The following is a 13191-nucleotide window of genomic DNA, read 5'->3' on the forward strand; positions in this document are numbered from 1 at the left end:
GGAGTCAAATATCCAGTGTGCGTAAAAAGCGCGCGGAGTGTGAGGGCTGAAGACGGAGTGCGTAAAAGCGCATCTGGTCCCGATTGAAAAACCACGACCTTTCAGTTTTCATATAGGTACTATGATGTGAATGCGATGGCCAATAATGAATTCACAGTTACTGAACTCTATCGCAGTGTCTCTTGCCTCTATTGTTTATATTCTCTTAGCTGCAAACTGATGATATAATGAACAATACCCGGCAGGGACTTATTTTAAGACCATCCTTTAAGCCTGCATACGTTAAAGGGTAATAAAGACAGATGTGAGCAATGACATCATGATCTTACAATAATCTGATAGAATTATATTATATGTGGTCGTTTTCAGCACTTTGTCATATAGGCTACATTTTCCTTTTGAAGACACATTTAATGTTTTTAACAAAACGTCGATCACCCCAAACTGACACCCAGGACTAATTACATAAGACGGAGTAATACTGTTGATTGATTACCTCATAGTTTTGACTTTGGAAGCAAATATGTGGAATCGTTGCCTCATAACTTTGAGTTGGTAAATCATATTTACTATCTCATAATTTTGATTTACTATCTCATTGTTTTTGATTTATTGTTTGTAGCCTAAGCCAAGTTTTTTTTAAATGTATAATTTTGACTTAGTAAGTCCAACTTTTGACTTACCTGAGTATTTTCATTAGTGTCACTGCTGACATTTCATTTAGTATTTTCTTCTCCTGGAGGAAATTGGCTCCATATTTAAACCACTGTTGACTAATGGAGAAAAACAAAAGTGAAGTCAAACTGTTATTTGTCTGGTTATTGGAGCCCCACTGACTGGTCCCAGTACTCCACTAGTTCAGAAACCACCGTTTTAGAATTAACTAAAACGTGTCCTGGTCGTTAGCGCCCCCTGCTGACACTCCGGGCTCCGTGCAGGCTGGAGAGGGAAGGAGACGTGTCTCACTCACAGATTAGCTTGAGCGCACAGATGGAGGCAGAAAGCACCGGCGGCAACATGGGAGAAAAAGCAGACGTGGAAATGGCAGAAAACCCATTTGACCCTTACATTGAATCTCTGCGACAGCAACTGGAAGACCAAGACCCCGTGTTTCTGATCGGAGTTATCGTCGCTTTGGCGGTCGTTGTCATCACCTGTGGTAAGAAGTCACCGTTAGTGCTCAAGATAGCATGCTAACATTAGCTTAGCAGGCTAGGCCTAGCGTTTAGCTTAGCACAGCCGGCTACAAAGTGTCAGGTTGTTGTCAGCAGGACATTCAGCGTTGATATTTAATCTCTAATGTTTATTTAATAACGGAATGTGTGCTTTAAAGCCATTGACTGAATTAGCAAGCTAACCTGGAAGCTAACCGCTAAGCTAAAGTAAACGTCAACAGCTGTCAGTTGCACAGCTTCAGTATTTCCCACGGAAGTCGTTCAAATTTATTGAATATCTTTAGTCAGCAGACGACAGGGTTTTTGACTCGCCCCTTGCTTTCTCTTTTCAGTGTTTCTGAAGTACTTTCTCTCCAGTAAAACCGTCAGAAGTGCCGTGCTGCTGGTCGGATTGTGTGACTCTGGGAAAACTCTTCTTTTCAGCCGGGTGAGTTCATGTAACTAAAACGTGGTTATCCGTCGCCACGTTGTCTATCATAGGATGCGCAGTTGATGCATGGTTAATCTGCTTTATAAGTGACTGTGCACTTTTGCAGCTGTTGTCAGGAAAGTTCAAGCGGACACAGACCTCCATCACTGACAGCAGTGCTCCGTACAAAGCCAAAAACGACAGGGTAAGTTAAGAACAGTTATCATCCACAATTATCATCCTCTCATGATGAGCATGGCTTACAGTAGCCCCCTCTCTCTACTGTATTCAGGGCAGCACCTGGACTCTGATAGACCTGCCAGGGCATGACAGTCTTCGCCCTCAGTACCTGGAGAAGTTCAAATCTGCAGCCAGGTGAGAACAGAACCTGTCTGACTAACAGACGTACCTTACTTTCTGTCTATCAGTGACCTGATCGATATGTATGTATTTTTGTCTTTCTTCGTGATCACGTCTTTCTCATCACAACTCTCTCATCTCTTCAGAGCGATCGTGTTTGTAGTGGACAGCGCTATCTTCCAGAAAGAAGTGAGAGATGTTGCCGAGTTCCTGTACATCTTGTTGACGGACACTGTGATCGCCAGGAATGCCCCAGCTCTCCTGGTGGCATGCAACAAACAAGGTTCAACAACCCTTTTTGCTGTGAACATTCTTCAACTGTTATTAATTTTCAGCCTACACCTAAAGTTGCTTATTTGATACATGGCATTGTTATGTTCTGGTCTCTTTATTTTACAGATATCACCATGGCAAAATCGGCTAAGCTGATTCAGCAGCAGCTGGAAAAGGAATTGTAAGTAACTGATATATTTTCTGTATTTTTGGGCAGTGTTGTCGCTGTGTCCATTTCATCTTTATTTTAGGTCAATTCCTCTCAAGTTCTCTAGTTTACTTTACAAATGAATGTTATTCATGCTTGTATTAAGTTGTCAATGTGTTGGTGGTCTACCTGAAGTGAAAATAAGTCAGATTATTATAGTATAGTATTATAGTATAGGACTCTCTTCATAAGTGTTACTAAGTACACAGCAATTACCTTAAGGTTAAAAGATACAATAAGTGATGTTATGATTTATATTTTGGAGGGTTGTACTGTTTTCTTCACATTGTGTTGGTATCCTTTAATTGGAGTGTTAAGGATTTGATTGTCATCTTTGACTTTAAATGGACTTAGTGCTGCCCATGACCATTTGGAGCAATTGGGATTCAGTGTCTTACACAAAGACACTTGAGCTAGGGATCGAACCACCGTTATGCCTCAACCCTGTCTCTTGTGTCTCATAGGAACACCTTGCGAGTGACGCGCTCTGCGGCGCTGAGCTCTCAGGACGGCTCTGTGGGCGGCACTGTGCATCTGGGGAAAAAAGGCAAGGACTTTGAGTTCAGCCAGCTGCCCATGAAGGTGGAGTTCCTGGAGTGCAGCGGCCGCGGCAGTAAGGGGGAGGAGGGCGATGCAGACATCGAGAGCCTGGAGAAGAGCCTGGCTAAACTGTAAAATCAGCTATTCAACATCCTCAGCGCAGAGTTTGCCTCAAAGACACAGACCTTGGATCAATATCCGCTGTCACCTCAGTAATCAAAGGAGGGATGACGATTGCATCCCAGTGGAGGATTCATTTGACAGGAGTAACCAGTCAAACATGGTCGTATCTGTGCTGACTGTCAATGTAAAAACTTAAAATCACTTTAAAAGGTGGAAGGACTTCTGAGACATATTCAATCAAAAAAGACTGAAAGTTATGTAACGGAGACTGATGTAGCAGTTTGTCAGGTCGCGCTGAGAAATGACCATGTGCTTATTCAGCGTAAATCTTACTGTGAAAATCCACCTTAAAGCGCTTTATTTGTATTGTTTAGAAAATAGTTTAAATAATTTTGGTAAATTACAACATTTGCTCTTTATAATTGCAGTTAGTTATTGGAGGCCGTCACATTTTCATTTTTGTTTTAAACTTGTGTCTCAGCTAGTCTGATTTATAAGCTGACAGACTTGTGTGAATTGCATTTATTCATTACCTTGGACAGTCAGCCTTGTGCCTTTTTTCCCTGGTGTTCTTATAGAAGTGTTTTTGCTTGTTTGCAAAAGAATGACAGTTTACTTGTTTGAATGTGTTGTGTGAATACTGTGCATTTGCAATGGATGTGTGAGTTTATTGAGATTTTGTTTGCCTTGTTTAAAAAAAACTGACAATATAAAGATTTTGATGCTTGATGATGCAAATGAAGTCAGTTTCTTATATTTTAGCAGAAGATACAGTCTGGTGTTTAATGGTGTGTAACAGATTCAGCCTGTAATGATAAATAAGCAGCAAATATGATTTAATCATTAACACGTACAGATGAAAATCTTAATTGTACATCAGTTACATGGAGGTTAGCTGGGTATCACTTCACTAGGCGTGCTTTGTATTCATTTTAAAAGCAGCACCGCTGCTCCCCAGAGGACGAGGTCACCGCAGAGCCCCAAGCTATTTAGAAGTGTGGCTGTGTAATCTGTCATAGCACTGCGCTTTCAAATGTCTTCAGTCTGAGAAAGAGCAGCGGCTTTGAAACATCACATCTTGAGAACAGCTTTCAGCTTGTCGTTCGGTTGGGCTCCTGGTTTGGATTGAGATGAGTTTTTTTTTTTAATCTATAAAAGCACCACAGACTCAGTTCAAGATGCAGATTGACTTTTGCCTGATGTGGTAGTTTTACAGTCCACAAAAACGCATATATAGCAAAATATATATCAAATGAGGACATTTTTAATAGGAACACACACACACAAACCCCCCAAAATAACCAATGAGTAAAGCTTAAATAAAATGAGACCAATATTGTATGAAAACTCATACAAATCAGATTTTTTGTGATGTTTGTCTGGCTTGTAAAGATCTGCCTTCCACTGCACCGTTCAGAGCTTTCTGGAACACCCGCTATGTTTAGTTTCTGCCCACAATTCAGGACTTAATTAAAAGGAAAGCAAGGTCCTACTAACACAACATTAAACCAATCACCATAAAGTCTGAATAATGATGCTACCAGTTCTACCAGCATCAAACACAGGAGTGTATACTAATAAAACAAATGCTTGTAAACTAAAAAGTTGGCAAGTCAAAAGTGTTCTGCTTTGACCAGAACAAAAGACTACAGAACATGTTGTCAAGTGCGTGAATCTATAGTTGAGACAGAGGGTAGACCGTCAGACTGGAGCTCTGATCCGCGACCACCACAATGGGTTCCCCATTCAGCACAGCAGGGCACAGCCAGTTCACCTTGTCCCCATGACTGATGCTCAGTTTGGGCCCAGACTTCTCCTCCGTCACCTCCTCTGCACCCGCTGCCACTTCACCCTCCACTTCAGCTTCCTCTTTCCCTGCTTCAACCTTCGGCGGGATCTTTGCTTTATCCTGGGGTTCTTCTTTCCTCTTTGCCTTGCTCTTACCCTTCCTGCGTGGGGCTGCTGTCACCCGAGTTTTGGCCTTTGCCTCCGGATTCACCACCGGGTGCTTACTGAGGTCCCACAGTGCGACCTGACCGTCATTCCCTCCAGTGACCAGCCAGTGTGGGTGGGAGAGGAAACTAACAAAGTGGGCTTGTGAGGCCCCTTGACTGTGGGCCTTGACTGCTCCCTGCTGCTCCAGTTTAGAGCCACTGCCGATCCGCATCAGATGCACCCGCCCGTCCTCTGCAGCACAACCCACAATATTTCCACAACTCGCTACAGAAACACAGTGGACCAGTGGCGGGTTGAAAAGCTGACCAGGACGCTGCTGGTGGTCGCCTTCTTCCTCTGCTACATCCTGGAGGTTGAGGGTCCAAAGAGGGCGGGTCTTCTGCAGACCCCACAGCATCACCTAAAGTCACAAAAAGGTGAAACAAATTAGGAAAGAAATGTCGTCAAATGCAATCTTAAGTGGATGACGTTAAGTAAATACAAATGGTGAAACTCTCTTTAACTCCTCTCCCTCACCTGCATGTCCAGTCCAGCAGACACTAGGTTATTGGGCCTGTGAGGCCGAAAAGCCACAGAGGAGCAGATGTTAGTGTGTCTACGAAGAGTCCTGCACACTTTCCCCCCAGGAAGCTCCAGTATCCGGACTACCCCGGAGTCATCAGCCACTGCCAGGGCTGAACCCGTGTCGTTTAGTGCCAAAGCATTGATCTCCTCCTCCCCTGCGCCCTGAAACTCCTGCACGGGGCCCTTCAGGTTTCGGGGGTCAAGTACGCTCACTGTGTCTCCATGTGACACATACAGCTGGCCCACAGCTGCAGGTGAAAACACAACACTTGTGCTGTCTTCCTCACCAGGGAGAGTGAGACGGCCTATGATGGTTCCCTCTTGGCTCCACACCGTGACCTCTCCACCCTCAGAGCCTGAAGCCAGGAGACCCTCAGGGCCTGAAGACACCCCAACACACAGGATGGATGTGGAGTGGCCCTCAGACCACTGCCTGGCCATGCTGACCCTACAACATGCAAGTTAACAAGGTGAAGATGCCAAACATATTACTACAGAAGAAAACTCAAAGCAGTAGTATCACATGGTATTCAATTACTATTGAAAGATTAGTCATAACATTGGGTTAGGGTTAAATAAATGTATTGAACAACATATTCACAGGCCTGTTCCCAATAATTTGTCCACCCCATTTATATTAATGAACGTAGGCTAAATATTAGAAGCACCCCTTGGTGTATATATAATGCAGAACCACAAACTGCAGACACTAAAATGAATTATGTAGGTAGGTCTTTGCAGAATAGCCAGACTGAGTAAACAGTAAGGAGGTTTAGTAAATCTGCGTTAGTGCAACATGGAAAATCAAAAATTTCCAGATTTTCATATTTGATAATAAAGTTTTGCAGCAACACAAGTAAATACTTTACATGTACATAATGTTTAATTAAAGGGCTTTAATGTGCGATTTTCTGGGAATTCACTCACATACAAAGGCATGAGCTTTACATTAGGTTACGTTTAATTATACAGTGGCCAGAATAACTGTTTTGACAAGGTGCTCCAAACACGGAATAAAAATGTCAAACCAGCTAAAACAAACCAAACAGTATTGGCTCTATAGCTCTGCTAATCTGTTAGCCTAAAAGCTAACATGTAACTTCCTGTTCAGCTGACGGTTTGGCTGCGATAATAAACATGTTGTTGTTAATTTGCTCATTGAAAATAATTTATAACCGTGTTGCGACATTATTGATAACTTCAGGACCACCGAATTACGCTAACGTTACCTTAGCAAGTGCCGTCAAAACTTCAACAGGTTGCCATGTGGGATTGGGTCGCTCATTGATGACATCATACACGAGCTGGAGGATTCTGTGCCCTGAGTTTAGCAGGACAGGCGAATTTCTTTAGCTCTTCCACAATGAATTGCAGACCTTTAATACCAAGCATTATTATAGCCCCAGTCTTCTTCCATATATCTCTAATATAAAACATTTAATCGGTGGAGGTTGACGCTGGGTACTACAAAACCAAAACTGGGAGGAAATGCTGCCTGAAATAAAAACTCAGGGCAAAAGATCCCCGATCCCGGCTGTATTTCTTATTTCTCAGAGTTAATGTGCACTGAGCTGCATGTCTGTACAGTATAACTGAGCCAGAAGTCATAAAATAGAAAAAATACATGACGATGAGGAAATACATGAGCTTAGATTTGTAAGCTGTAAAGCAAAGTAGGTAAGAGTGCAAATATAAAATATCAAGAAAGGTGCAAGTATAAAAACATCAATAAACAGATGTCCAAAATCCAAAATATAGACAATGCCAAAAAATATAAACAAAGTTAACGGCATAAGTTTCTTCTTGAGGCTGTGTAGTTATGTATGATAAGTGGCATAGAGATATGTACAATATCAAATCTCAAGGACAGATGGACAAGTGTATATGTTTAATACAAATGTTCAGTGATTATGTCCATGATATTGCATGTAATTGTCCCATTGTTGCACATTATGTTCCATATGTATTCTACATTGTCTCTAACAGAACACGTATGAAATACAAGTCGACCGTAGAAGCATTAGTTCCCACACATTCTGCAGAAAATGAAAAAAGACAAGCACACAGGACGCAGGAGAGGCAGATCAAATAAATCATTGTTCAGCGGGCCCCCCCACCCAGCCTTCGTTTCCACAATGGCTGCTCTCCGCTGATTCATCCAAAGCTGTAGATCTGATGAGTGTGGTCCATTTCTGGGTCAGTGAACAGCGTGCTACACTGCCACACTGAATAGGGGACAGAGAGGAGAGGCCATAGCTTTCAAACTACACACACTCAACACACAAACACACACACATTACACTGTCAACTCAACATTCAAATGCTGACACATTCTGTATATCCTCACAAAGAAGCAGCAGTTCTCACAGAGCACTTTGAATGTAAGTAACCTGCAGTCATTTACCCTTTTCTGCTCATGCCCTGGGCGTGAGATGCTACTTCCTCTTTGCAATGCAGTTACATAGAAAATTTTCACAAAGGCAGTGTGAATTTGTCAGCAGGTTTCCTAACAGTTTGTGGTCTGTTCAACAACTCCTCCCCATGGCATGAGTGATAAAGATGCCTTTTCTATTTGTGTCTTTAAATGAAGCGTGTTGAAGGTGTTGTGAAGCTTGAAGTAAGGTACGTGACATATTTCAGAGTTAGATTCATATTTAGGACATTGAGCTTGAATTAAAATGTATTTGGGGCTTTAAAAGCATTAACTATCCAAAGCACTGAAAATTAAAATTCATCCTACTGAGTGTGATGTTTCCAAACAGCACCAGTAGCAGGCAGAAGAAAGTGTTTAACACAGCTGCAATGGTTGAGATAGCAAACAGAATTAACATTATTAACAGTTGAATTACCTTCTCCCAACACTGGACTTTTTCCAGAGATTGTTTAATGACTCAAAGACTCTAATCCTGTAATACAAAAACATCTATTTTACTTACAAACAATATAAATTACAGTTTAATATACAAAAAGCATGTAGATATAATCCATTATTGTCATAGTATATTAAAGCAGGCTGTATATACTGTACATACATGTGTTTACATGCATATAGTGTACATAAACCACCTACTGTATACTGTATAATTGAATTATATTACCCATAATATTTATTTTAGCACTCTTTGCACTCCCACTCATCCTTGTACTATTTGTAACCCTGTATACAATAACAGTTTGACCAGTATATAAACATCTATATATCTACTACTAGCACTATATACTAACAGTATAGGTATGCGCCTACTTTCCTGTACATAATAGACACATGCTTATGTTTTATCTTTGTTTAGTGTTATTGTTTTATGAGAGCCACCGATAACTGGAGTCAAATTCCTTGTACTGTATGCTCAAGCAGCTGATTCTGATTCTCCTTCTCAGAAGATTTAGAGTCACCTTGAACTATTCATCACACACCTGAGAGCATGAGGTCGCCCTATTTCCCAGCGAGGTCAGTGCTTTTCCGCAAGGAGCCGAACGGAGTGACGTACAGAGTCCCAGCACTGCTCTACCTGTCCCGCTCCAGGTCCTTCCTGGCCTTCTGTGAGGAGAGACTCAGCCCGTCCGACTCTCAGGCTCACCTGATGGTCATGAAGAAAGGCACTTTCTACAGGAACTATGTGGAGGTTAGTGGGTCTGAACTCTGTAGTGCCCTGTACATGGAAGACCTACTCTACTGTTATTTCACTTCAGTAAAAAATCACAATCTACTTGAGTAAAATTTTAAAGTAGCTTCTTCAAAAGGTACAGCTCAAAATTCAAGTTACGGATGTACTCCAACAAGTACACAAATACACAAAGAGCAGGTCAATAAGAGTAACCGCCTTTTTTAATAGCTCATAGGGGAACAAATATTAGCTCATATTACCAAGACGCAATCAGGTTAGAAAGCTTAGAGAGGAAGAAAGTCTCAAATAATGAGTAATTTCTGAACAATATATGGCAACGGCACTCATCTACATTTCCATTTCCATAAAGAACAGACTCATCTCTCACTCTTTGAGATGAATAAAGAACAAAAAAAGAACAGAAAAAGAGAATAAAAAACAGTAATAACAAGCATAGAACATAAGTAAGTAAATGTAATGTTTCTGTGCTTTCATCCACCTCCATTGAATTGATGTTGAAATCTCAGAGATGTTTAAGTAAAAACCTGGGCGAATAAAACCAGAATTTCTGTTATATCTGTTCAGGTATAATGCAGTGGTTTTTTAGATAGTTTAGACTCTTCCTTTATAATCTCCTTTCCTTCTTCCGTTTGTTGCTGCAGTGGGAGGACATGCGTGTCCTGGGCACTGCTTTCCTGCCAGGCCACCGGTCCATGAACCCGTGCCCTGTGTACGATGAGTTTACAGGCACTCTCTTCTTGTTCTTCATTGCCGTCCTCGGCCACACCTCGGAGTCCTATCAGCTGGTGACGGGGAAGAACGTGACCCGTCTCTGCTACATCTGCAGCACTGACGACGGAGACACCTGGAGTCCAGTCACCGACCTAACCAAGAGGGTCATAGGAGACACTATCAAAGGTCAGGGAGAGGGAGAGTCATAAAGGGAAGATCCACCATGAAACAGACTTCCAATGTGTTGTTCTGATTATTAGAAATATAGAAAGCTGTCTTTTTAAGCTGGAAATCAGAGCATCAGGACTATTATGACACTAAATTATGTCACTTTTTGTAAGGTATTACATCCAGATACAATTTAAGTGAATACCATTCATCTGAAAATGCCCCCTTATCCTTATGCTGTCCTGGGAGTTCCTAACATGGGGATCGGGACCCCCACAGTGGGTCACAAGGTGAATCAAAGGGGTCGGCATATGTTTAATGGGTTAGAAAATAATACACAACAAAATTCTGCTACACAAAATTAAGATTTAAAAAAAAAAAAACTTTTCTCCAATCTAAAATCTTTTTACTTGTGAAATACTGAATAGTTTTACATCTCCAGGCTTCTAGATTTATTTAAACAATCTGAAAAATGGAAAAACACTCTTAGCTTGAACTGTCCACAAATAAATCATACACATGCAACCTGTGACGAGCAGTCATAAGTAGCAGACAGCAGAGACGGAATAATCACTAGCAGACATCACTGCAATATTATAACATGACATTTAGGTAAAAATAGTATTTACACACATTTGAATGTACTTCAGGGTACCTTTTCCCTTCTATGTGATGTGATAACTAAACCTAAAGGATATGTTCACATTTTTTCAAGTCTGTCTCAAAACCATACTGACATGCTCATTATGTACACTGAAGCTGTTTTAAGACACTGTGTTTGGCCTGGCCGTAAAAAGATCCCTTTCCTTACTTGATTTCAATGCAAGACAGGGGACAAAATCCACAGTCCTCATTGTAAAGTTCATCTGAACTTCAGTCAGCAGTGTGTTAGTTGAATCAAGTGGAAACCCATCACAGTTACAACAAAAACTCATCAACTTTGGCTAAACTTACAGAAAGAGGACTGTGGATTGTGTCCCACATCTCTTACTTAGTTAAGAGTTAAGACAGGACCTCCTCAAGGCCAGTGTGCATATGATAAAGGGCTATAGTGACCAAAATCAGTATCATTCATGTGTATCATCTGAACCTGTCACTACATTTTGATATAACAGCATCTGCCACATCTGTCCCTGCAGAATGGGCAACCTTCGCTCTCGGCCCGGGTCACGGCATCCAGCTGAAGTCCGGTCGTCTGCTGATCCCTGCCTACTCTTACCACATCGAGTGCAAAGAGTGCTTCGGACAGCTCTGCCAGACCACCCCGCACTCCTTCTGCTTTCACAGTGACACCCATGGGCGAACCTGGCGCTTCGGGGAGGCGGTGCCGGGGCCCGAGAGCGTGGAGTGTCAGATGGTGTCCGTGGATGAAGAGGATGGGACCAACGTGCTGTACTGTAATGCGCGCAGCCCTCTCGGATACAGGGTGCAGGCCCTCAGTCTGGATGACGGAGTGGTGTTTCAGGAGGGCCAGCTGGTGCAGCGGCTGGTGGAGCCTCGGAATGGTTGTCATGGCAGCATTGTGGGATTCCCTGCCCCGTTACATTTATGTCACTCTCTTAACCACCGCGTACACCAACCTGTGCATCGCTCCAGATACTGGACATCCTGCATGAACTACTCAAACCACACCGACTCTCCCTCCCCAAACATCACCACTTCTGATGCACCCTATCATGGTGCCCCTCCAGACTTCCTCACCCCCACCTGGGTAGTGTACTCCCACCCAACGTGGACCACCGCTCGCAAGGATCTGGGCGTGTTCCTCAGCCTGTTCCCCCGTGATCCAGACAGCTGGCGCGGCCCCTGGGTGATCTACGAGGGCCCCAGCGCCTACTCTGACCTCGCCTATCTGGAGTTGCCGCCCTCGCCTGGTGCACCGCCCGCTGTGGCCTTCGCCTGCCTGTTTGAGTGCGGCACCAACACAGCCTACGATGAGATCTGCTTCACCATCTTCACCCTCTACGAGCTCATTGACAATCTGCCCCGAAATGTGCAGCGGGGAAACAACAATGACGGATGTAAAAGACAGCAGAATAAAGAGACGAGTCGGAGTTGTCCGAGTAGACAAGAAGCTCAAAGTGCACGAGCTTTCCATCAGGTGAAGAAGAGGAGAAAGAAGAGCAAGTTGACTGAGATGTGCTGTGTGTCTTAAATGCAGTTTTTAAGCTTGTGATACAGACTTAAAGTGTCTTCCAATAATAGTTTTCCACATACACCCAGTGGCTACTTTATTAGGTACACATGTACAATATAATATCATGTCATCCAATACAACTGTTCTGCCATGAAGTCGACTTTTATGATGCCCATAATGTTAATTAAATCATCTTTGAGGTCATAGTTCATGGCGGTTTCATTATATCCAGTGGTGTTTCTAATATTCTGCACAACATTACTTTTAACTATGACCTCAATAGTAAACATAACTGAATTTACACATTTCCAACAATATCTCATAAACGTTCAGCTTTGAATTGCATCAGATTGTACAGGTATATCTAATAAAATGGCCACTGAGTGTACGTCCACCATGTTACAAACTATTGACAAGAGTGATCACTCTTATGAGTTGTGTAGTTTTTGTGGTGTTACTCAGTGATATCAGTTACATTAACTGAAACACAGTGTGACTCAGTTATGATGAGAAGCCGTTCGATTCTGTATGTTAAGTTTTTGGTTTTGACGCTGATCATTTGTCAGTTTAGATTTTGTAGTGTTGTCAAAGTTTTCCTGACCCTGGGGAATGTCTCTTTCATCTGTTGGGAGTGTTTTGGTGATTCAAAAACAGCAAAAGCAAATGTCTGCATCTAATTTTAGGAGAGAAGAAAAAAATCTATAACATCAGAGTCAGAAATATGACTTAAAAAAACATTAATTTCATGATCAGCCATTTTAAGAATCCAAGAGATCTCCCTCCTCATCAGTTGTTATCAAGACAACTCAGCCAAAGTCTTCAGGCTAAACAAGGAGACATATTATATACAGTGCTTAACAAATGTATTAGACCACCACCCAGTGTAAGGTGTTTGCCACCGCTGCCCTAAATTAACAGTATTGCTGATTACCAAAATATTT

General features: G+C 42.3%; 3 protein-coding genes across 3 annotated transcripts; 2 read left to right on the plus strand and 1 right to left on the minus strand.

The window, feature by feature from the left end:
- Window positions 1-990: 990 nt before the first annotated feature.
- On the plus strand, window positions 991-3815 carry srprb (SRP receptor subunit beta). The gene is made up of 7 exons (XM_070905334.1): window positions 991-1159; window positions 1508-1602; window positions 1712-1789; window positions 1877-1959; window positions 2091-2227; window positions 2344-2398; window positions 2890-3815. The coding sequence occupies exons 1-7, from the start codon at window positions 991-993 to the stop codon at window positions 3098-3100; spliced, it is 828 nt and encodes a 275-aa protein (XP_070761435.1). The 3' UTR covers window positions 3101-3815.
- A 946-nt stretch (window positions 3816-4761) lies between these two features.
- On the minus strand, window positions 4762-6885 carry wdr53 (WD repeat domain 53). The gene is made up of 3 exons (XM_070905332.1): window positions 6838-6885; window positions 5561-6056; window positions 4762-5444 (listed from the first exon to the last, which is right to left on the minus strand). Exons 2-3 carry the CDS (start codon window positions 6047-6049, stop codon window positions 4764-4766), a joined length of 1170 nt encoding a protein of 389 aa, XP_070761433.1. The 5' UTR covers window positions 6050-6056; window positions 6838-6885; the 3' UTR covers window positions 4762-4763.
- Window positions 6886-9030: 2145 nt separating this feature from the next.
- On the plus strand, window positions 9031-12268 carry neu4 (sialidase 4). The gene is made up of 3 exons (XM_070905331.1): window positions 9031-9231; window positions 9876-10131; window positions 11253-12268. Exons 1-3 carry the CDS (start codon window positions 9031-9033, stop codon window positions 12266-12268), a joined length of 1473 nt encoding a protein of 490 aa, XP_070761432.1.
- Window positions 12269-13191: the final 923 nt, after the last annotated feature.

The sequence above is a fragment of the Enoplosus armatus genome, chromosome 5, assembly GCF_043641665.1.
Source record: "Enoplosus armatus isolate fEnoArm2 chromosome 5, fEnoArm2.hap1, whole genome shotgun sequence".
In the NCBI taxonomy this organism is placed as follows: domain Eukaryota; kingdom Metazoa; phylum Chordata; class Actinopteri; order Centrarchiformes; family Enoplosidae; genus Enoplosus; species Enoplosus armatus.